Source organism: Marmota marmota, unplaced genomic scaffold (assembly GCF_001458135.2).
Source record: "Marmota marmota marmota unplaced genomic scaffold, marMar, whole genome shotgun sequence".
Lineage (NCBI taxonomy): Eukaryota > Metazoa > Chordata > Mammalia > Rodentia > Sciuridae > Marmota > Marmota marmota.
In genome coordinates, this window is record NW_025999932.1 from 37,827,183 (window position 1) to 37,852,298 (window position 25,116).

At 33.8% G+C, this 25,116-nt stretch overlaps 1 protein-coding gene across 5 annotated transcripts in view; it reads right to left on the bottom strand.

Annotated features, from left to right (window-relative positions):
- The window catches only part of Fndc3a (fibronectin type III domain containing 3A), a 164,412-nt gene that overhangs the window by 19,524 nt on the left and 119,772 nt on the right, over window positions 1-25,116 (bottom strand). For all 5 annotated transcript variants that reach the window (XM_048800917.1, XM_015484283.2, XM_048800915.1 and 2 more), the window contains 10 exons: window positions 24,097-24,254; window positions 21,753-21,812; window positions 20,592-20,730; window positions 16,278-16,331; window positions 13,657-13,781; window positions 11,705-11,879; window positions 9,549-9,635; window positions 4,156-4,294; window positions 2,320-2,388; window positions 938-1,056 (listed from right to left, as the gene is read on the bottom strand). In XM_048800917.1, coding sequence (XP_048656874.1) covers window positions 938-1,056; window positions 2,320-2,388; window positions 4,156-4,294; window positions 9,549-9,635; window positions 11,705-11,879; window positions 13,657-13,781; window positions 16,278-16,331; window positions 20,592-20,730; window positions 21,753-21,812; window positions 24,097-24,254 — 1,125 coding nt within the window. The remainder of the gene's footprint in view (window positions 1-937; window positions 1,057-2,319; window positions 2,389-4,155; window positions 4,295-9,548; window positions 9,636-11,704; window positions 11,880-13,656; window positions 13,782-16,277; window positions 16,332-20,591; window positions 20,731-21,752; window positions 21,813-24,096; window positions 24,255-25,116) is intronic.

Here is a 25,116-nt window from a genome sequence, read left to right on the forward strand (position 1 = left end):
ATAACAGGATTTACCGTGCATATGTTTTTGTAAACCTAAGGAGATTTTCTTTTTCTTTCTCTTTTACCTTTGCAGATCTGGGGATTGAACCCAGGGTCACAAGCATGTTACGCAAGTGCTTTGCCATTGAGCTACACCTCCAACCCCAGGGAGATTTTCTTACTGGATAAAATGAAGCAACTGGATCACAAGCCTATTGGGCAGGACTTACACTCAATTTCACAATACTCACATTTAATTTCTTTAGTCTTTTTTTTTTTGTGTGTGTGTGGGGTGGGGTGGGTGGAGTGGTACTGGGAATTGAATCCAGGGGTGCTCTACCACTGAGCTACATTCCCAGATCTTTTCATTTTTTTATTTTTTTTGAGACAAGATCTTGCTAAATTTCATAGGCTGGCCTTGAAATTAAGATCCTTTTGCCTCAATCTCTGGAGTTCCTGGAATCATAGCATGTGCCACTGCACCCCTGCTTACAATATTCACATTTTCAACAAATTGATTATAATTCATTTTTTTAGAAGAGCACTTCATGTTAAATTCCATTTGAAAAATAGTAATTATAAATGCTCCAAGAAATCATTCTTGGGTAAATTCATTTAAAAACTCATTCTTATATAAAAAATTTACCCCTCCAGAATATTATAAATTTCTAATATATTATCAATGTACATTTAAATCCACTTTGGTTATTGAGTCTCTAATAACAGAATGGTCAACTTTTCTGAAATAAGAAAACGTTTTAACATAACAACATTAAATGATACTTTATGGTTTCCCCTGACACACATAGTTTATACGGCTGTAAATCAGTGTACAATTATTTTATTTCTATTTCTGCTTGGTATGGTTACTGAGCATCATCCTAAAATTTAGCTTTACAAAATTTCCTTTAGTGTTTGCATAGCTAAACACCAGAGAGACAGTACATAAGCATTACCGCACTCTGTCCTCCATCACTAATGCAGTAAACTCGTAAACGATAGTAACAGCCTGGATTCAGTCGATCACAAAGATGTTCTCTTGTAGCACCACTGTATATCATATCCCATTTGTTTCCTGTAAGAAGAAAAAATTGTGTTCATACACCTACAAGGTAATGTTTAACGTTTTGTTATCATGGACATGGCAGGTATCCTAGTTTCACTAAATAAGTGTTTATGTAATTTGACAGAAACAACTTAAGCTCGTTACAAATTTCCTGGAAATGATCTAATTGTCTTTATGTGTGCAGCTTCCTAGACAAATATGTGTAGCTTTGTTGAAGTGAAATATCTCTGTAATTCTGTACAGACTTGACTTAGATTGATAATTTGCTTTTAATTGAACATTTTAAATGTGTTTACTGGTCCAGTAATAACATTATAACAAAGCGTAGAAAGAATCAATATCATAGGAAGTTTAGTCTGAATTAAAATATATTCTCATTTTGGGCAGGAAATAGATCATTTCATAGAAGTAAAAACTGCTAAGTGTGTGATTCAAGAAAACTAAAAAAAATGTGAGTTAAATTTTAGAAGAAAAATTTTCTCTGGTACATATGGTTGTAAATTTAACTGAACTACCTTTAGAAGATGTCATAGTATCTAATGACTTAGTCTGGGTATTCTGGGACTGAGCAATGTAAACAAATGAAGAAAAAATGTAAGAAAATGTAAACATAATAATATAGGTAATACAGCAGTCTCACATTTGATTTACTATATTTCTGGAGATCACAATTTGAAGTGGGTTAATTAACATACAAAATCCTAACTGCTACCAACAAGCAACAAACAATCAAGGACAGTCCACAGTGATGCAAGTATCTTTTCAACGTACAAATGAAAAGCAGAGAAAAGATATAAAATGTAAAATCATTAGAATAAATCAGAATAAATCTATCAAATTTTAACAGCTATTCTTTTATTTTATTTTATTTTTACTTTTTTTATTGGTTGTTCAAAACATTACAAAGCTCTTGACATATCATATTTCATACATTTGATTCAAGTGGGTTATGAACTCCCATTTTTACCCCGTATACAGATTGCAGAATCACATCGGTTACACATCCACGTTTTTACATATTGCCATACTAGTGACTGTTGTATTCTGCTATCTTTCCTATCCTCTACTATCCCCCCTCCCCTCCCCTCCCATCTTCTCTCTCTACCCCATCTACTGTAATTCATTTCTCTCCCTTGATTTTTTTTTCCCTTTCCCCTCACATCCTCTTATATGTAATTTTGTATAACAATGAGGGTCTCCTTCCATTTCCATGCAATTTCCCTTCTCTCTCCCTTTCCCTCCCACCTCTCGTCCCTTAACAGCTATTCTTACCATTAAAACCTTCTGCCATCTCCACTACATACTTATTGATGGGTGCCCCTCCATTGTCTTTTGGTGGATCTATCCAAAGAAACAAGTGGTGTCAGGCAAAGTTCATACAATGTAAAAATGATAGAAAATCCTAATAAACAGAATATCAAACTCAGATTGTTTAAAAAGAAAAAAAAATCACAGCAATTATTAATACCTATACCTTATTATTGCATGCTATTGTCACCTGCTTTTCAGTTAATTTACCATATTTTTCCCACGACTATAAATATGGTTCCCTCTAAGAATTTTAATATACTATTTATTTACTTTGTGGTACTAGAGATTAAATGAAGGGGCACTTTGCCCCCAAGAGACATCCTCAGCCCATTTTATTTTTTGAGACAGGGTCTTGCTAAGTTGCCCAGGCTGGACTTGAATTTGTGATCCTCCTGTTTTAGCTTCCCAAGTTGCTGGTATGACAAGCATGCACCACCACACCCAGCTCTAAAAACAATTTTTAATGACAACACAATATTCCATTCACCTTTCATTCTATGGTGGTTTGAAATATGAGGATATTTTATAATTACCACTGAAGTCTTTTTTATTGGTCTGAATTCTTTGGCCAGAGATGAAGTTTCTATAACTTTGTTTTCCCCTTTAACTAGTATATAAGAGGACGTTCAAGAAATGTCTGTTTTAAATGAATAAGTGCTTTTTATTTCTCCTGAGAGCCATTATGACCCAAGTTAACTTTGTCTGCAAATTCAGTCATTTTTCATCTCAGTGTTACCTTGCCCATAATCTGATCCCCAGTTTCTCTTGTATCAAAATTGAGTGTACAAAGCTTTCCACAAAAAAGATGCTCAATGAATGACTCACATTTCTTACTGCTAATTTGGGCTAACAAGTTTACTGGAGTATCTTTTTTTCCCCTATAATCACAAAGCCTTACTGAAAAACTGATACCAAAACAGGAGATCACTGTTATATACTATAAAAAACCAAACATATTACACTGACTTGGTAGATTATATCATAATTACTGAACTTATGATTAGACTGTGAGAAAATAAATTCAGGAAGTTGTGTAGATTTATAAGTGTTGTTTTCTTCTATTATTATTCTTGTTATTGTTAGTATTTGCAGTGCTGGGGATCAAAAACAGGACCATGTGAATGACAGATAAGTGCTCTACCACTAAGCTACTTTGCCAGTTCTTAGTGTTGCTTTCTTCTATTTTTTAGAATGTAAAAGTGTTTTTTATTAAAATATTTTTTACTGGTACATTATAATCATACATATTAGAAGGCTTTGTTGTTTCATATTTATACATGCACACAGCATAATTTGGTCAACTTCATTTCCCAAGTGTTGCTTTCTTCTAAATGAACAACATTCTGAGTCTGGCCTTTCCTCTTATAGGTTGACGCAACACTGTTAAACCACACAAAGAACAGAGTCTGAGCATGGCTGAAAACCATGGTCATCTTGTGGCATTATACATCTATAGCCTAAAAATTTATGTTTCTTTTTATTTCATCTCTAGCCAAAGTCATGGTGATTCCTTCACAAGCCCAACCCATCTAAATCACCTTCAAATATCTTAAAAACTATCTTCATATTAAAATTATTTTATTCAAATATAAAAGTAATAATGTGGGGCTGGGGTTGTGGCTCGGTGGTAGAGTGCTTGCCTAGCACGTGTGAGGTGCTGGGTTCAATCCTCAGCACCACATAAAAATAAATAAATAAATAAATAAATAAATAAATAAAATGAAGATATTGTGTCCAACTACAAATAAAAAAAATAAAAAATAGAGTAATAATATACAAATATGCATAATATCTTACCCCAAGTTATTTTAAAACTGTGTGAATGTATCTTTCCTTTAACTGAAGGTTTTACAGGTACTCCTGGTTTATCAGGGCAGGTAGTAAATTCTACTACTTCACTTGGATTACTTTTACCTTCTGAGTTATAAGCAATAACCTGTGACGAGAACACAAAGACTTAAAATGATATGTTTGGTATCTAATGAAAACTGGCTTAATGAACAAAGAATGTAATGAAGAAAAATAGTTTCCATTAAATGATAAAACACATTTTCAGAATGTGATAGCTTGTTCCTTTGAGAATTGCTTGTTTTCAATAGGGACTTGGCATATATACAGAATATGCAAAGTACTTGCCTTTTAGAGTCAGTATTGGGAATACAAGTGCAAGTTTAACATTTTGACACTTCAGTCAGAATGGCAGCTATTAAGAATACAAACAACAATAAGTGTTGGTGAAGATGTGGGGAAAAAGGCACAGTCATACACTGCTGGTGGGACTGCAAATTGGTGCAACCAATCTGGAAAGCAGGATGACATTCCATGTAAAACTTAGAATGGAACCACCATTTGACCCAGCAATCCCACTCCTTGGTTTATATACAAAGGACTTAAAAACAGCATACTATAGTGATGCAGCCACATCAATATATATAGCAGCACAATTCACAATAGTTAAATTGTTGAGTCAACCTAGATGCCCTTCAATAGATGAATGGATTTAAAAACTGTGGTATATACACAATGGAATATTACTCTTTCGAGAATAAAATCATGGCATTTGCAGGTGAATGAATGGGGTTGGAGAATATCACACTAAGTGAAGTTAAGCCAATCCCCAAAACTAAAGGTCAAATGTTTTCTCTGATATGTGGATGCTGATCCATAATGGGGGTGGGGGTGGGGAGCATGGGATGAATGGAGGAACGGAGGAACTTTAGATAGGGCAAAGGGGAAGGAGGGGAAGGGAGGGGGCATGGGAGTAAGAAAGATGGTGGAATAAGATGGACATCATTACCCACAAGTCATGTATGAAGACATGAATGCTGTGAATATACTTTGTGTACAACCAGAGATATGAAAAATTGTGCTCTATATGTATACTATAAATTGAAACACATTCTGCTGTCATGTATAATAAATTAGAATGAATGAATGAATAAATAAATAAATAAACAAACCATTTTGACACTAAACAATGGCCATCAAAGGAACAAGCTATAACCGGATGATTCTTGAAGTGCTTTAGGCATGCTGTACTTATTTTCTAGTGCTTTAAAAAGATGTCCACAAATTCTTTCACTCTTCTTTCTTCAAAAGATGAAAGCTCATTCCCTTTCCCTTGGGTGTGAGGAGTCCTTACTAACTCCCTCTAACAAACAGAATGTAGGAGAAATGACAGTGTGCCTTTACATGACTATAACCCCAGTCACATCTTAACTACAACCTTGTGGACATTAGACACTCAACTAAACGTCCTGAATTCCTGGCCTGTAGAAATCAAGATAATAAAAGCAATATTCATTTTTGTCAAGTTATGGGGTAATTTGTCATATAACAATAGTGAAACGTAATTAACATCTAGATTTCAGTTTATATGGTTTTAGAAATTCATTTATACTTATATTTTTACCTCATTATAGACAGGAACTATGATAGTATACACTAGAGATGAGGATTTATTTAGTAAACCTACCACTCCAAATAATTTGTGCAGCCCATGAGAACTCAGTAAAATTTAAAATTTAGTTCAATTTTTCGATTTTGCTTAGGCCTCTTCAGTCCTTTCACATGGTCAGATGGATTTTTCAGGATCTATTTTCTTACTCTTCTGCTTTATAAATGAGACTAAATAGACTAAAGAGGTTTAAAACAGTGTCTATTTAAACTTATTTAAACTTTTAAAGAACAGTGTCCCTAAAAGCCATAAAGATTCATACAACTATTTTTAAAGTCTCTCTATATATTTCATCATTGCCCCTTTTACTATAGAGCACCTTTTTCAATTAGCCACAAAAGTAATTAAAGGCAAGAAATTGAAAGTTTTTTCTCTCCCTAATTTTACAAATAATCATAGATTTATTTAGTGCTTACCACACGGGGAGCACTTTGCAACAAATTCTACATGTGATGTAGTCCTTACCTTTAATGAGTTGAGAATAATTTTTTTTCCTTCATTTTTTTGAGAGAGTGGTCTTGCTATGTTGCCCAGCCAGGCCTCAAACTCCTGGGCTACAGTGATCCTCTTGCCTCAGCCTCTAGAGCATTGGGACTACTGGTGTGAGTCACTGCACCTGGCTCTGCTTTAACTTTTTGACTATTATGAATAATGCTATGAATATCTGTGTACTTTTAAAATTTTTCTTCCAGTGCTGGTGACTGAATCAAGAGCCTTGCACCTAGTAGTCAAGTCCTACCCTAGCTAAAGAGTCTAGAGATCTTATGCAGAAGATAGGGAAGGATGAGTAAGTAGTTCTAATCAATTTGGTCCAAGTAAGAATGAAAGCAGTAAGTTTTAAAACTGGATAGATAATCTTATGTTATACTAAGGAAATTGTTTCTTAGAGTTAAAGCTATTTTTCAGAAAGATTAATCTAGGTATAGAATAAAACTATGAATAAAAGGTGAGAGAAGTACTGAAAGTAGTTACATATGGAATATGTTTGGAGATTCAGTATTCCTCAGGACAGAAGTCACAGCTGATATAAGGCAAAGAGATGATGCATGAAAGTGAGAAATAGTTATACCCTTAAAAGTTAAAGCCTTAGCTGGGAGCATACTTGAATTAGGGCAGAGAAAAAAGGAAGAGATTATAAATTGACCCCAGACAAGATAAGAATGAGAAAAGGAACATCATTATATACTGTCACACATGTTGACATACATAGGACCGGCCACTTGCCTCAAAAGCCTTTAATGCTTTGTCAAAAATTAGAAATAGTAGTATAATGAAGACCCATATATACTCATCTAGTTTGAAAAATGTACATTTTATAATGGTATTCTTCAAGCCTTTTTATTTTCCTTTATAAATGAGACATTAATGGGGGAAAAAAAAGGCAAGCCTTTCCTGCTTTTTAAACAAATTTGGATACCAGGTCCCCGTTCAACTTCTAGTGTATCATTTGATAATAAGAATTGTTTATCACTCTCAATTTTAGGAATTCTGATTGCTTTGTTATATTTTAAAATTGTATTTTCATTTTTCTTTTGGTTTTAGATTTTTTCATTGTCTTAATTTCGTTTTAGTATTTTGAGTGTTCTAGGGTTACCTTCAGTGTAGAACCCTGAACTCTTAACATTTGCCTAATAGGAGAAATTCATTTTATGTTAATCATATTCTTATTGTTTCTTAGGAATAATAATATGCTATGTAGCCATTACTTCCGGGAGTATATTTTTAATATTTCTGCTTTAGAGTTTTAAGATTTTTATAAATATTAAATTGTATTTTGATTGATGGCTTGAAAGATTCTGCAATGCCAAGCTAAAAATGGAAGACTGAGACATGACAATGGGATTTAATGATTCAAAGCTACCTCAGCAGGGTCCTTAGCACATGGCTGAGCTCTAAATAAATGTCTGAGCTCCCAGAACTTTATAAAGGTATCATTTCCTATTTTCTGTACCCCCCACCCCAGATCAGTGGATCTCAAATTTTAGCAAGCACCAGAATTACCTAGAAGGTCTCCTATAACACATAGGCCTCTAAAATTGCTTATTTAGTTGGTGGCAATGAGGACTTGAGATCTTAAAACTTCTAATAAGTTCCCAGATAAGCTCTACAGACCATTCCATCAGCATTATCACTATTTTAGTTTGTTTGTTACTTAATAAGCCTGTACAAAACACCTTTCTATAATTAAGTGATGCATAAAGAGGTGGCTTATAGATGTGTATTTCCACTCCTGATCCCCATTACTGATCCTGTTATTTGGGAGCGGCCTATTAGAACTGCTGACTGTCTCCTTGGAGATTGTTTGCATACTCCCTCTCCTTGCAATTTGAGATTGACTTCTATAGTGCAAATTTCTATTGTGAGTCAGTAAAAGTGACACATATTTATGTGTGTTTATTCAGTATGTGTGTGGATTCAGTGGAAATAACATCTTGGTGTCACACGGTAGTAGAATTCTAAGTTTAATAAACTTGACAAATTAAAAAAGACAAACAAATTCCTCGATAGAAGACCTGTTGGCATGATAACTATTACTGAGCAAAAATACAATTTAACATTGCCATAAAAACTAGACTGAAAGTGTGTATTCCCCAGGTATTTTATGAATTTTGTAAATATAAAAACTGTGTTTGGAAATTAAAATGAGCTAGTCATCAGAAGTCTTTAAAATGAAGCTATATATAAAACATAATGACTGTGATTATCATGCACCATGTAATCAAATTTCTCATTATTAAGGTTTATTTGTAAGATTCTTAAGGGGTACTAAAATTTAACTTTGCTTTTTAATAACAAAAATAATTTAGTGGCCTCTATTATTTAAAAGGATAAGTAATTTTAAGGAAAGTTTAAATGTTGAATTCGTCAACGGATAAGCATCCTATTATATTCTTGGGAAAACTTCTGTAAAATATTTAGGCTCGCTTATATTATCTTATATATTAACTAGTTCAAGCACTGGCTGCCAAGAAATAGCAATGTATATACACATCACATTGCTAATACCCCAGAATGATGCTATAGTAGCAAAGATAAATTTTGGAAGTCTCCACAAAAGAATCTTCAAAGCTTGTCACTGCCTCAAATGAGAAAAAATGATATGTACATGGAATGATAAAATTAAAAATCATTACTTGGAACCATCAATTATAGTGATTACTGATTCAGACAGGACCATCAATGGGTACTAAAACTAATATGAAAATTTAATAAGGAGTAAGACATTTACAATAGTACACAGTACCTACAAACTATTTATTACAAAGGGAAGAAACATGGTAGATATTGTTTCCCTCAAATGATTATCAGATGGGACAACCTGAAATTGTGCACTACTCCATATGATGCACTGAGAAAAATACAGCATTACCTTTTGATATCACTGTCCAAAAAGCACACTGAGCATGTTTAAGAAAATTTGTATTTTAAAAGACATTTGTTCACATTATGCATGTTAGAGTCCCCCAAACATTAAACTGGTTTTGAATTTAAATATATAAAGTTTGAAAAGTATTATGATGTAATACAAAAGTAAAACAAAAAAGCTTGTTAGAATAGATCAATTACTTATGATTTAAAAACCAAAGAAATGAAGTATGTATTTAAAACAAGAACAATTAATACAAAAAACAAATATTTTAAGGGCTTTCAAAGCTTACCTTAAGTGCAAACTTGCCACAATGAAATCCATTATTCTGTATAATTAATATGCACTTACTAAAAAAAAGCCTACCTTAAATTTATACTTTGTACTACGTCTGAGATTTTTCACAGTGTAAGCAAGATCTTCTCCATCATACTTAGGCTTAAAACCATAACCCTGAAAAGGAAAAAAACAAAATCTTCATTAGATGTTTAACAGCAGAAATACAGGGAATAATGAACATGTGCAAAGACCCAGGTTTCTCCTCTTCATCTCCTTTTAGGTGCAATTAATACTCTGTTGAGCGTTATTCTCATGTTGATGCTTCTATCCTGAGTGCATGGACCCAGAAATGCTAGTGAACCGTTGTAGAATGATGAAGGAGATTACTTATTTTCAATAAATATAGCAGCCAAGAGAAGATCCTTGTGTTGAGGGAAGAAAAGGGGTCAAAGGCAACTTCTCCATCAGTTACCTATCCCAAGAACTAAAGGGAAGTTCCCAGATGTTACACAAAAGCTAATCAGTGTGTAACTATTTAATAGTTTAATTTGTCCTGAATGTGTTGTATCAAGTGAATAAAGCAATGGCTGGTTGTACTGGCAGGTGAGGATACTGCTCAGGTTTGAGACTGCTACTTATAGTTCCAATGACAATGCTTTACTGTTTTACCAATGCTATCATTTTTAAAATTTTAAAAGTTTAATTTGTCCTCAATGTACTGTGTTCAGGTGAATAAATCAATGGTTGGGTGCACTGGCAGGTGAGGATACTGTTCAGGTTTGAGCCACTCTTTACAGTTCTAATGTTATCATGTTTAAAATTTTTAAAAACAGACATACAATTCATACATAATATTCCACTGTTTCATAGTAATATAATTCAAAGGTGCACAAGACTGTGTAGCCATTACCCAAACCCTAATTCCAGAATGAAGCCTGTCCTTTTTTGGTTAGCAGTTACTTTCCCCTCTTTTCATCCATTTTCTGCTTCCATCAATTGTCAATTTATACAAGTGGAATCACACAATATTTGGTCTTTTGTGACTGGTTTTCTTACTTAGTACAATGATGTGAAGATTCATTCATGTTCTGGCATGTTATCAGTATTCCTTTTTTATGGCTGAATGATATTTCACTGTATAGGGTATACCACATTTTGTTTATTCATTTATCCACTGATGGACATGAGTTACTTCTACTTTTTATTTTTTGAGATAGGGTCTTGCTACATTGTCCAGTGCATGCTAGGCAAGTGCTTTAGCACTGAGCTACATCCCCAGATGAACTCTTGGACTCAAGCAAAACACCTGCCTCACCCTCCAGAGTAGCCAGGACTACAGGTATGAGCCACTGTTCCTGGCTCTGCTTCAGTTTTTGGCTAGCACGAAAAATGCTATTATGAACATTAGTGTACTTTTTTTTTTTTTAAACAATGATGAGGATAAAACCCAGGGCCTTGTGCATACTAGGCATTAACTCTACTACTGTGCTATATATCTTATCCTCTGTTCAAATTTTAATCAATATGTGTTTTCAGACTATTGCTATTTTGACCCATATTGTTTCAAAGTGGTTTTGAAAAACTATGGAACTACAAAGATGCTATGTCCGCCGAAAACTAAAAAATAAACATTAAAAAATTCAAAAAAAAAAAAAAAAAGGAAAACTATGGAACTAAAGAAAGAAATAACAGAATATACCCTCTTATTCGGCTAGGTTCTAGCTCACAGAAGATGAGCAACAAGTATCCATTCAGGCTACACTACGTCTCACGTAAGACTCTTAAATCTTCTGTGACACTTTGAGAAGTAGCATATAATTATAGTTGGAGAAGGTAGACTTTTCCTCATCTTTTAAAGGTGCTTTGCCTAGTAGGAGGCTGTGATCTTCTCCCTCCCCAAAATATTTTCCCCAAAATGGATATATTTTCTTCTTCTGCAGTGCATGCTAGGCAAGTGCTTTAGCACTGAGCTACATCCCCAGATGTTAAATGAATACATTTAAAGTATAATCTATGCTTTTTTCCCCCAGTACATAGACACTCAAAAAATAAATGACTTTTTTACATTTGAGGAAAACAAAAGATTGAGTTCTTCCTCATTCCCAACTCCCCCCAAATAATAATAAAAAGGCCTGAAGGGACTGGGGGAAGGAGCTAACTATTGTGGCAATATTTATTTATCTGAAGTAATGCTACACTAAAATGTTTTCAATACCCTATTTAAAATACATATTCATACTTACTGAAGTTTCTTCTTCCATCTCTAAAATATAAGAAATTCCTTCATCTGACGGTGTTCCTGAGGGTTTACTCCACTGTAAGGACAACCAAGTAACTCCGGCCTTTGCTAATACAGGACTTGCTGGCATAGAAGGGGCACAGCCTGAGGTGTAATATAAGACTTCTTCACTAAAACCACTGTTGAAACAAACAAGTTTTAAAGAGGAATAACAAGAATTATTTTTACAGCTAAGGAACAAATTTTTGACTAATGTTATTTTTTGAAAATGAAAATTTTTATTTTTGCAGTATGGAGGGGTCAAACCCAGAGCCCTGAACATACTAGGCAAGTGCGCTGTCACTGTCACTGAGCTACATCACCAACCCCAGAAAATGAAAACTTTTGATGGTTATTACAATCCAAATAATTTATCTTGGATTTGATAATATCTTCAAAGTTAACCAGGTTAAATATCAAAAAGTGAATTAGTATTCTTTAAAAAATGTAGTGTTAGAGCTGGTTGTGGTGATGCATGCCTGTAATTCCAGCAACTTGGGAGAATGAAGATGGAGGATCCCAAGTTTTTTTTTTTTTTTTTTAAGAGACAGAGAATTTTTTAATATTTATTTTTTAGTTTTCAGTGGATACAATATCTTTATTTTATTTTTATGTGGTGCTGAGGATCAAACCCAGCGCCCCATGCATGCCAGGCGAGCACGCTATTGCTTGAGCCACATCCCCAGCCCCCAAGTTTTTTTTTTTTTAATATTTTTTTAATTGTAGATGAACACAATACCTTTATTTTTATGTGGTGCTGAGGATTGAACCTGGTGCTTCACATGTGCAAGGCACAACCCCAGCCCCAGAATATCCCAAGTTTGAGATGAGCCTCAGCAACTTAGTGAGGCCCTAAGCAACTTAGCAAGACCCTCTCTCAAAATAAAAAATAAAAAGAGCTGGGATGTGGCTCAGTGGTAAAGTGCCTGTTGAGTTCAATCCCTGTTAACAAGGGTGGAGGAGGCAACGTTAGCTGCGAATGCTGGTATAAGCTATAATTCCAACTATTTAGGAGGCTGAAACAAGAGAATCTAAAGTTCAAGGCAGCCTGGGTAACTTAGTGAGACACAGACTTAGAATAAAAGGATGGGGTTATGGCTCAGTGTTTGTCTTGTGTGAGGCCTTGGGTTCAATTTCAGGTACTACCAAAAAAACCCCAAAATAAAACAAAGTAATAACAAAATGAAACAAACAAACAAACAAAACCCACCCAAACAAACAAAAACCAACAACAAACTGCAGTACTGTTCAACTTTCCTATCTTTTTTTGTTTTTGTTTTTTGTGGTGTTAGGGATTTGAACTCAGGGGCCTCAGTATGCTAGGCAAGCACTCTACTGCTGGGTTATATCCCCAAATCAAGACTTTATATTTTAATTACCTAGTCAGTGAAGAAATACACAAATTGCCTTATATGAAAGGTGAACACAGTAATAGTAACAGACTTCTATTTGTATAAACATACTTTCATATAATGCCATTTATATGAAACAGAAAATGCAAATTCTTGATTAGATAATTAAATACACCTGCCATCATAAAGGTAAGTAGGGTTATCTCTAGAATATAAATAATTTCAATATGACTCTCTTTGTATTTAAATCATACATCTTAGATGCTCTTGGAATTTAACAGACTTAAACAAAACAATGAAAGCACATATGCTGAGAATTAATACAAAACTTCTTAGTCACAGGTGAATGTTTTAATTTATATTTGAAATTGGAAAAGTTGCTAACTTTATCCTTACCTGTGGCACTCACAAAACTAAGAAATTTTCTTATAGCTTTTGTTAATATTGTTAACTATGTCAACAAAATAGAGCAGAATTTCTAATGGATAATTTGAACTGAATAAGCATGCATCTGAATGAAGTTGACTAGATATCTCCAATATTTATTTTATAAAATATGTCTTACCTTGTACCATAGTCATTTTTGGCTGATAGTCTAAATTTACAACCCATTGCTGGTGACAGTTTAGTAATTTTAAATTGCTTCTGTAAGCCCGTGTAACACTGACAAAATTCTCCATTTCCTTTTCCCTAAAAGAAATGGTTACATAATGCACATTATTTTAAAAAAAGGCAAATCCACATCAATTCCTTCTTGATATTAGCTAGTATACATTAAAAATCATTTGTTACATGTAAATCATGGATCTTAAGAAAAGTATATGACATATATATATATGTATGTGTATGCATGTGTATGTGTATATATGTATGTATATATATAATACTTCATCAAGTGTAGAATTAAAGAAGTAGAAAGTAGGTATATTTGTATAGCTTACTGAATTAAGTACAGTGTTTTAGATAATGCTAGACCTAGCCATAATAAAAAAAACCTCTTTCCAGGTATGACCTTACAATCTTCACAGGGGACTGGTAGTCGTGGAAACAGAATGGCAATTAAATTGGCAGCTTTTCTTCAACCTATGAAAAGTTCTATGCAAACAGGTTTTTTCTTTTTTCTCATTTCTTTTATCTTTTCTCCTTCTTGGCACTGAAGAGTGAACTCAGGGGCACTTTATGACTGAGCTACATCCCCAGAATGCCCTCTCCCGCAACTTCCACCTTTTTAAAATTTTTAAATTTTGAGACAGGTTCTCACTATATGGCTTGGGGCCTTGTTTAATTGCTGAGGCTGGCTTTGAACTTGTGATCCTCCTGTCTTAGTTATTTGGGTCATAAGCAAGAGTTTGGATCATTCAGCAAGGTTTGGCTGAATATGGTTTTAAGAAAAGATCTCTACTTATCCTCAAATCTCATCCTAGATACTGCTAAGTACCTTTAAATGAAGATTTGGAGGAGCCACTGATTAGACTTGGCACTGAAAGAATCCTAGCAACACTGAAGACAGAATAGCCCTTCTAGGTAATAAAAAGGGAGAAAGAAATATCAGGTAGGCTCAGGACAACTAGTTTTAGAAACGTAGGGTGCTGAGTAAAATTGACAAGTTTCTTGTTCTCCACCCATTTTCTTTTCTTTTTTCTGGTGCTTGGGGATTTGAATCCAGGGCTTCATGAATACCACTGAGCCACATCCCAACCCCATTTTTCTTTATTGGGTTGATAGAGGTAAAGGATGGTTAGGATGACTCTTAAGAGAAAAACTTTAGCCTATACCTAGTTATTTCACAGAACTCGCTTATTACTTTTAATGGTACTTAGTTGAGTCTACTGAGTGGTGTAAGTAGAAAATCATCTTTAAATGATAATTTGGCTTCTCAGCAGACACCATGGCTATAATGATGTCCTGTTTCAGTTCCAAGTCATACAGCATTAACTATAATTTCTTGAATAATGTTAAACACAATTGTGGATAACCGGGAACCTTGACTTGTTTCTGCTTTGACCAGAAATACTTTATTGATTAGTAATGGCACAAAAATTATCAAATCAGAAATTACTGCTCTATTTCTACTTGGTGCTAAATTTTACCAAATATTTTCTCATCATTTATCATGACAATAGTTTTTCTTCCATACTAATGTGATTCTGTTAATGTTAACAGAAATTTAAATTCTGGAATTAAAACCTTCTTGATTGTGCTAACTCATGCATACCCACTCCCTGGTGGTCTAGTGGCTAGGATCCGGCGCTTTCATGCATACCCAAATTATTAATGGAATTTCTTTCTTTCTGGCCCCTTCTCTTAGGTATAAGAAACAGGACAAGAGAGAACAGGATTGCCAAGAGCAAAACAATGAACTTAACAAGAAAGCTGAGTATGCTTTCTGTGCCAGGATGAATAATGGCTCCCAAAGATATCCAGGTCCTAATCCCTAGAATCTGTGAATGTTATGGTGGTGACAGGACTGAACAATATGACAAGTTAAGAATCCTGAGATGGGAGATGATCCTAGATTATCTGGTGGACCATAAATGGAATCACAATAGGGAGGCAGAAAGAGATCTGAAGGCAGAAGATAAAAAAGTTGATGTGACAGTGGAAGCATGGGGAAAATAAGCAATGTCATCTGATGTGACAGTGGAAGCATGGGGAAAATAAGCAATGTCATCTGTCTATGAACTAAGTAATGAGGACAGCCTCCAAAAGCTGGTCAAAAGAAAGATTGTAGAGTCTCTGCTAGAGCCTCTGGAAGCAACAGAGTCAGGCTGACAACATGATTTTGGCCCAGTGAAAACCATTTTAGATTTCTGAACTGCCAAATTGTAAGAGAATACATATGCTGTTTCAAGTCATCAAGTTTACTGTAACAGAGGACATTCTATTACATTCTGTTACAGCAGCTGTAGGATATAAATGTCCGTGTCATTAAGGCTGATGTGGGGAAAAAAATGCCTTCATCAAGATAATTCCATGACAGTTTTGATGGTGATTTAGTTAAAACAAACAAAACAAAACAGAGAGGTGGTTCAGTCAGCAATGTTTTCTAAGAACACTATCAATCCACTTATGCACCACATAAAACCATTCATATTTCTAAGAAAAAATAAATAAAAACAAAAATGTTATTTTTGTCTGAAGACCCATACATAATCTTAATCATTTAAAAAGATTAAATTTGCTTACCTCATCCCATTCTAAATTAAAGCTTTGGATTTTAGAACCATTGTCACTAGGTGCCTAAAACAAATACCAAAAAAACAACAACAAAAAGAATACAAATTAGTACTTTTATAAATGATACCACAATCTAAGCTAAGGGATCTATTTTATATTGTGGATGTTCTCTGTGACTTGGTCCTGGAAAAATATCCATAGAAGAACAAGAGGCTACAAGTTTTTGTGAACAGAGAATAATCTTTTAGCAAGAACTATACGAATATTCATAATCCTTAAAAAAAATCACTTTGCCCTTCTTTCAGGCTTTCAGTTCCTTTCAATCAATCCTATCATTATAATTAAACACGCACTTTAAAATCTATATGGAGGGCTGGGGCTGTGACTCAATGGTAGAATGCTTGCCTGGCACGCATGAGGCACCGGGTTTGATCCTTAGGACCACATAAAAATAAAGGTGTTGTGTCTACCTACAACTATACTAAAAAATACATACAAAAAAAAAAATCTGTAGAGGGGTTGGGGCTGTAGCTCAGTGGTAGAGCACTTGCTTAACGTGTGAGACACTGGGTTTGATTCTCAGCACTTGTATGAATAAATAAAATAAAGGTCTATCAACAACTAAAAAATATTTAAAGAAAAAAATTTATATGAAATAATGTGTGATACACCAAAGAAGGAAGAACTAGGATGCTAAAAGGAACTCTGGATGTCTATGTGTAGATTCAATAAACCCATCACCGGAGATGAACAATTCAGTAATCTGCTTATCTTTAGGGGTGAAAATTAGAGTCTCCCTTGGCATTTTACTGCAGCATGTTATCACTAGAAATCAAGAATCTCAACCTTATTCCTAACTGAATTTTCTTCCTAAAATTTCAACCCATTTCTTCTTTGTAGAACACATGATTATCACTGTTCTTACAACTTCATATTAGAAGACAACTGTGAAATTTTGCTTGTCAAAATTAAATAATTGTAAGTTTTGAAATGGTTCTGCGGAGAATTTGCCTCTATAATTTTCTGGAATCCATTTTTAATATAATAACTGTCAATAATGTAAATAGCAATCAAGTATCACTAATTTTTTTTTAATTTGTTATATATGACAGCAGAATGCATTACAATTCATATTACACATATAGAGCACAATTTTTCATATTCTGGTTGTACACAAAGTAGAGCCACACCATTCATATCTTCATACATGTACTTAGGGTAATGATGTCCATCTCATTCCACCGTCTTTCCTACCCCTCCCTTTTTTTCCCTCCCCTTTACCCTATCTAGAGTTCATCTAATCCTCCCATGCCCCCACCTCCCTCAACCACATTATAAATCAGCATCCTTAAATCAGAGAAAACATTTGGTATTTGGGTTTTTGGGATTGGCTAATTTCACTTAGCATTATATTCTCCAACTCCATCCACTTACCTGCAAATGCCATGATTTTATTCTCTTTTAATGCTGAATAATATTCATATATATATATCACATTTTTTTAAGGATCACGAATTTTTAATAATGTCTTTTATAAGTCTAAATTGTTGAATACTAACACAGATCTTTCATCTTAAAAAATTAAACATACTATATAAGTTAAAGCAATATTCAACTCATTGGCATAGCAATGACAGTTAAAAGTGAACAAAGTGAGAAGGGAGCAAAGAAAGGATTGTTGGGAGACTCTGATATAGCAGAGGAAAATAATTCAGACATAGAGACTGCAATAAGGGGTGTAAAAGAGGGGTGTAAAAATATTATTTCCCAAGAGTTAATGACTGCAGGTTGCTCTCATCTACGGTTGTTAAAAATCTCACACTTTCCTTTTACATTGAAAAAAAAAAAAAAAGTGAGGCTATTAAAATGTCTACCTTCAACAACCTGAGACCCATCTTCCAGCTTTCTCCAAGTTGGAGGAGAAACTATGTTTACCTTAGCTCATTTAATCATCACAGCAATTCTAATATACTATTACCTAAATTTTACGACACAGGAAATGGGGACTTGGAAGAACATAAGTAAATTATCATAAATCACAAAAAGTCATTAGAATGAAGCAGAACTGATTTTGGTCTGTATGACTCCCAAACCAATATTACTACCAAACAATATTCCAGAGGCTAAGCAGATTAGCCTGGCTCCTGGCAATTAAAGAGAGTAAGAGCCCAACCTCAGCTTTTTATTATCACCATTGCACTGGCAATTCTAAACATCAGTGGATAAAATACTTCCAACTGCTAACCCAAGTGCCAACTCATGCTGCTGTTCTTACTCCACACTAGTTTCCATTGGAATGCTTGTAGATTATGCAAGACAGCAGAGTCAAAAGACTGGATACCAAGTCACTAAACTAATCAAGTTTTTGTCTTTTTTTTTTTTTTAATATTTATTAGTTGTAGTTGGACACAATATCTTTATTTTACTTATTTATTTTTATGTGGTGCTGAGGATCGAACCCACGGCCTCTCACATGCTAGGCAAGCACTCTACCGCTGAGCCACAATCCCAGCCCAAGTTTTCTTCATCTTTAAAATTAAATAAAAACAGTAGTATTATGCTATTTATATTTTCTAGGCATAACCAAGCATTATAGAAATTATCTGTTTAATCCTCTCAGCAACTCTGAGGTATTTAATATTATGTCCAATAACATTAACACTGATGGCTCTTTCCTCATCTACCCAGATTACTGTGTATTTTCAGGGCCATTTCTATAAGAGTCCAAGTCTGTGTAACTTGAATAAGAAGCACTTGCTGCTTACATAGGGCTGTTGGCATATTGGTAAAGGTAGAAATTTCAGAACTGCATTTAGATTATCTTTAGAATGAAGAGTAGTGAAGGGATGTTACCCAAATGCCGTATCAACAGACAGGGCCCGAGCATATTCATCAATAAAAGGTTTTGCTACAACTAAAGTGTGATATGGAATAAAGTTAGCCATACTTTTTATTATAATGGAAATGTGTATATATTTGATTTGCATGTACTCATGTACTTTAGTTTTTTTTTTAAATAATCAATTCCACATTTTTTTCTATAGTTTTTTTTTTAATATTTAAAAAAACTGAGTCTAGTTACTATGAATCTGATTTTAGGATAATATTTAGGATATAAAAGTATTATTACAAACTATTACAAACTCCACAAAACATTAAATATCCTCAGAACTAGGGGCTAACAAAGCTACTAATCAAGTAGAAAGCCCCAAATTCTCAAAAGCTTTCAGAGGAAAATTAGCAATGAGTTTTGTTCTTGAGAGTACATAATTAAATCACGGTAAGTGGTTATAGCTCACTGCAAATCAATGGTTGCTAACAGGGGTATTTCTTTGTAGAGGGTGTTTTGAAATTTTGTAAGTGGTATTTCTGATCTGATCACAATATGCAGGTGAAGTGGCTGATGGTTATAAGGTACTGAGAGCACTGTAGAATGTGGGATGATCAGTCCAATAAGAAATTGGTCCTTTCCTCTATCACTTTTGGATGTCTTGTTAGATGTCCATGTAGGTGAAATATCTGTTTGTAATGATTAGAATCTAGAACTTACTTCCATTTGTTAAGGTATTTTTTTGTACAGTTTGGAAGACACTGACTTTTCCCAACATATAACTACTATGCACTTTGGGAAAGACTAACTTTAAAAAAAATATTTATTTTTTAGTTGTAGTTGGACACAATGCCTTTATTTTATTTATTTATTTTTATGTGGTGCTGAGGATTGAACCCAAGGCCTTGCACGTGCTAGGTGAGCACTCTACTGCTGAGCTACAATCCCAGCCCAAGACTATTTAATTTTGTTCTGAAATATACCAAGACCTGCACACTATATATAAGAAATTAATGTCACAAATGACAATACTGCTTATGGTATCTGAATAATCAATTCCACATGTTTTTTTCTATAATATCTTTGTGTGTATTTGGGCCCAAACATTGCTATATTAGAACATACAATATCCTATTAAGAACAGCTTTGTTTCTCCTTTAAGGCAGTTTTTTAAAAAAATATTTAAAAAACTGAGTCTAGTTACCATGAATCTGATTTTAGGATAATATTTAGGATATAAAGGTATTATTACAAACTATTATAAATAGGAGTAGTAAGTTAAGCATTATTGTAACGAATCTCAGTATCATCACATGTACAAATACTAGGAAAAACCTGTAAGAGAATTATCTGAAGGTATAAGTATGCCTATTTCTTATATTTAAAGAACAAGTTAGCTTAAAGAATTTTCAGTCTTCAAAAACAATTGAAATTTCATACTACAGGCAGGGGGAGAAATGTACAGTTAGAACTACTTTACGAAATACTCTTACCTTCCATTGCAAAGTAAGTGAATTTTTGGTCCGATTGGCTATCCTTGGTGGATTAGGTATATCAGGTTCACAGCTCAAGGTAGTAAAGCTTTCACCTTCTGAAGGAGTTCCCTTTATAGAATTGGACTCTGCCTGTACTCTAAGGGGATAAAATAGTTTTACCCTGTAGGATCACTGTAGCTTACTTTTAAAAGCATAATTTTAAAGTATTTTCAAATTAATAAGGTAGCTTTCTAAGTGTTCTATAAAGAAAATACAAAGAGATGATCCTTAAAAAAAACAGTATAGACCAGTGGCTTTCTTTTTATTTTACTGAAACCCAAAGTAAGAAATGCATTTTAAATTGTAGACCTAACTATATCTGTACATACCTGTAACAAGAGTTTCCTAAAATGTTCCTGAAACAATATTATTAATATACAGATAATTTCTATTTCATTTGATTCTATTTTGTTTTTTAAAAAATGTTGAATATAAACCACAAAATTAAATTGATGATTCAACAATGGTGGCAATCCAGTTTGAAAAATATTAGGCTAGACAAGACTTTGGGTTTAACCATGGAAAATTTACTCGAAGAGTTAATAGTTTAACAGAAATAATCCCAGCTATAAAAGCTTTTTAAAAACTAGGTGATTAACTAAATGTTATATTGGACCCTAGTTGGGGAAGCCCTAAAATTTATAAATGCTTGGCAATATATATTGGAAAAATTATAAAACATTTTGAGTTACTCTTATTAAATGTGAAATTCTATGGTTTAGTATCTTATGCTCTTTCCAAAACACAATGCAGTATGATAGATAAGAGTAAACGAAGTATAATTTGATTCTATTAACAAAAATTTCAAAAATCTGGGACAAGTCTCCAGAACTAAATTAGATATTATATATTCTACAGATTCATTTAAATCCCTAGATCCTATAAACTCAGTGATTAAATCTTTCCTCACTATAACACTGAAGTTAAATGCTTTTGGTTATTTCAGGGAAAATGCTGATACCTGTTGCCAACAGAAAAAAAAAATCCACATTTTTAGTCTAAAATTAATAAATTATATTCTATACTTACAAGGAAACTGTTAAGAAAAAACAAAAACAAAAAACCAAAACCATAATTCTGTAATGTATCATATAAAGGCAACATGAAGGAGTTCCTTACTTTGCATGGTAATCTGTAGCTGGTTTGAGATCATTTAATGTGACACTTGTTTCTTCTCCTCTGGTTGGGGAAAAAGAGTAATATTTCAGTGTTTGACAAATAAAGCATTTCCAAAGGATGTGTATTATACTGTTCCTTTTTTTTTTTTTTTGGTACCAGGGATTGAATCCAGAAGGGCTTAACCACTCAACTACATTCTTAGTCCTTTTTATTTTGAGACAGGTCTCCTGAAATTGCTTAGGGCCTTGCAAAATTGCTGAGGCTGGCTCTGAATTTGCAATCTTCCTGCCTCAGCCTCCTAATCCCCTGGGATTACAGGTATGTGCCACCGCACCCAACCTACTGTTTCTTTATTAACTAAAATCTTATTCAGATTTCATTAATACAGAATTCTTACTATTTTAAAACAGCAAAATATGTTAAGCAAATCAAATGTGTAGACGAGATTTTTTTTTTTTTTTTGGTGTGGCATTAGGGAAGATATTTAACTTATTGAGGAAATGGAATCATTGCTAAAAAATTTATTACTAAAAAATCCATTTTGTATATAACAACATGACTTTAATTATATATATTGCAGTTAAATTTAATGAGTAGATAAGGAAAAAAGTGAATCATAATTTAAAGTAAAGCATTTCTTGTGTCCACTATTATATTTTTAAATACAGCAGCATACAAACTAAAATTATTTGCTACAACTATTTGAGTATGTAGCCACAAACTAATCTGTTCTCATTTCTTCTCGATTGTTTTTTTGGAGAGCTGGGGATCAAACCCAGGGTTTGGCACATGCTAGGTAAGTACATTACCTCTGAGCTATACTTCCAGCCCCCTCTCTCCTTTTTCTTTTATTTAAAAATCACTGTTCCCAGCTGGTTGTAGCGGTGAACACCTATAATGAGTGACTGGAAGCTGAGGCAGGAAGACCATAAGTTTCTGGCCAGCCAGGTAAGCTTGGGAAACTTTGAGAGACTCTGTTTCATAATTTAAAAAGTCGGGCTGGGGTCATGGCTCTGTGGTAGAGTGCTTGCCTACCACATGTGAGGCACTGTGTTTGATTCTCAGCACCACAGAAAAAATAAATAAATAAAATAATTAAAAAATTTTTCAAAAGTCTGGGGATATAGCTCAGTGGTAGAGTGAACCTAGGTTTAACCCTTGGTACTGCCAAAAACAAAAACAAAACAAAAACCATTGTTCCCTGTTCTATTTCTTTCAGCCAAATCACTCCTATTTTGTAGACTTCTTTCCTACCCTATGCCTCTCAGTTACCCTGCTTCTTAAATCAAAACCAATAAATATGATGAAAAATAATGTCTTATCTACCAAAGTACGGTTTAATAAACTGGGCAATTATAGTAGCATCCCCAGAAAAAGACTTTAATTGGTGTAGGATAGTGGAGGTTACTATTGTGTTCCCTGCCTAGGCTGCAAATGGAAATAAATCCTTCTTCTTAGTAAACAGCCACATCTAACTAGAAATAGTCATGAATACAAAATTAGAAATAAACACAAGAAAATCGAGAAAGGAGGCAGGGCATTTTATAACTGTATGTGATGAAATGAGATTCACTAGGGAAGTTTCACTTTCTTCTTTTTTTAAAATATTTTATTTTTTAGTTTTAGGTGGACATAATATCTTTATTTTTTATATTTATGTGGTGCTGAGGATCGAACACAGTACCTCATGCATTATGGTGAGTATTCCCCAGCTTTTTCCTTTCTTCTTAACAGCTATTTTTTGAAAAAAGATACCAAGGTGGATAATGTTGCCAGTGATCCTTGTCATGATCATTTAAATGACTAACCACCTTCTTAATCATCTTGATGGTGCTTAAACTCTAAGAAGTAATTGGCTTTACCTTTCATATTTTCCATTAGAATAAACAATTTCTATATTAAAAAGGCAGAACAGTAATTTCTGGTACTAAGTTCATTTTACAATGGAATGTATATATAAGACTTAAATCCAAGTCCATAGAGGAGCAATGTAAATGCTCTATCCATTTACCTGAGTTCACAATTCAAAGTTCTCCATTTCTTGGTCCTGGGTTCTATACACTACAATTTATATTTAATGCATCAAGAATATATGAATATGAGACATTTATTAGGGAGCTGATGGTGGAAGAGCTGAATGTGGCCAATGAAAAAGACTGTTCTGAGGGAGTATAGACAGAAATGTGTATCAGCCTTCATTATACAGCAAAATCACTATTGCTGGTCAACTTACAGATCCAAATAAAAACATGAAGAGGGAAAATAGAACCAAATCAGAAATAACCTATTTATGATCAACCATTAATTTACACAATGGGAAGGAACAAAATTAACAAATACCTACACATAAAGACTTTTGTATTTCCCATCTTTTCCAGTACTCGAGACCAGAATTTCATAACTGTAGAACTCTGGCACAGTAGTCTGGTCTGTTTCGCCATTAATGAAGCTTGAAGGTGGTGACCAGGTAAGTACTACTGTCCTTGCCTGGATGTCTGAGGCCTGCAAAAACATAATGCATGCCATATTCAGTGATTTTCAATTGTTGGTCACTGTTTGAAAACTCCCATCCTCTGTCCACAAAGCCCAATGCACTACTTTTCCTTTAAATTTCAGCATTCATCCTTCCCTAGGAAAATTTCCCTAACATTCCTGCCAATGTTTAATCCCCTATTACACATTGATAATACTCTGTTTGTTCTGGCACTTCAGTTATAATTTTACATTATACATTTACTGCATAATGCTGACCGTGAAACTAAGTTGAGTCAGGGGCTGTGTCTGTGTTCTCCATTCTATTTTCAATTTTGTCACAGGGTATTAAATGGATAGATACACACAAATGACCTGAAAGAGGACTGGAAGAAAACTCAAACTTGGCATGATCAAGTTGAAGGAGTGGGTAAAAGGAGATTTATTTTTATTCTATATATTTTTATATTACATCTTTTACCATAAAAAAGTCAACAACAGTAATAAACATATTCAGGATTCAATCTAAATCACTGGTACTTCTATGAAATTGCTTTTAAAATGGAGTGAAGTTATAGCCCTTTAAAGAAGCAGAGGAAGAAAAAGACTAATCAGAACAATTATTGTGGTATTTTCCTTTCTAGTCTTTTCTTAAATTCTTTATAAACAGACTGTAATTATGGTGTCCAAACAGTATGGTCCTCAGTATTCCTTTTCCCCCACTTCTGTAAGAACATCTTCACATATTTCGTAATGCTTCAGTCATATATTTTAATGGCTCTTTCATTTTATCCAGTAAAAACATGTCATGATTTAACTACATTTTCCTTTAGTTTTGCTTTTTGCTAATGCTAATGATGCAAGCTTTTTTTTTTTTTTTTTTTTTTTTTTT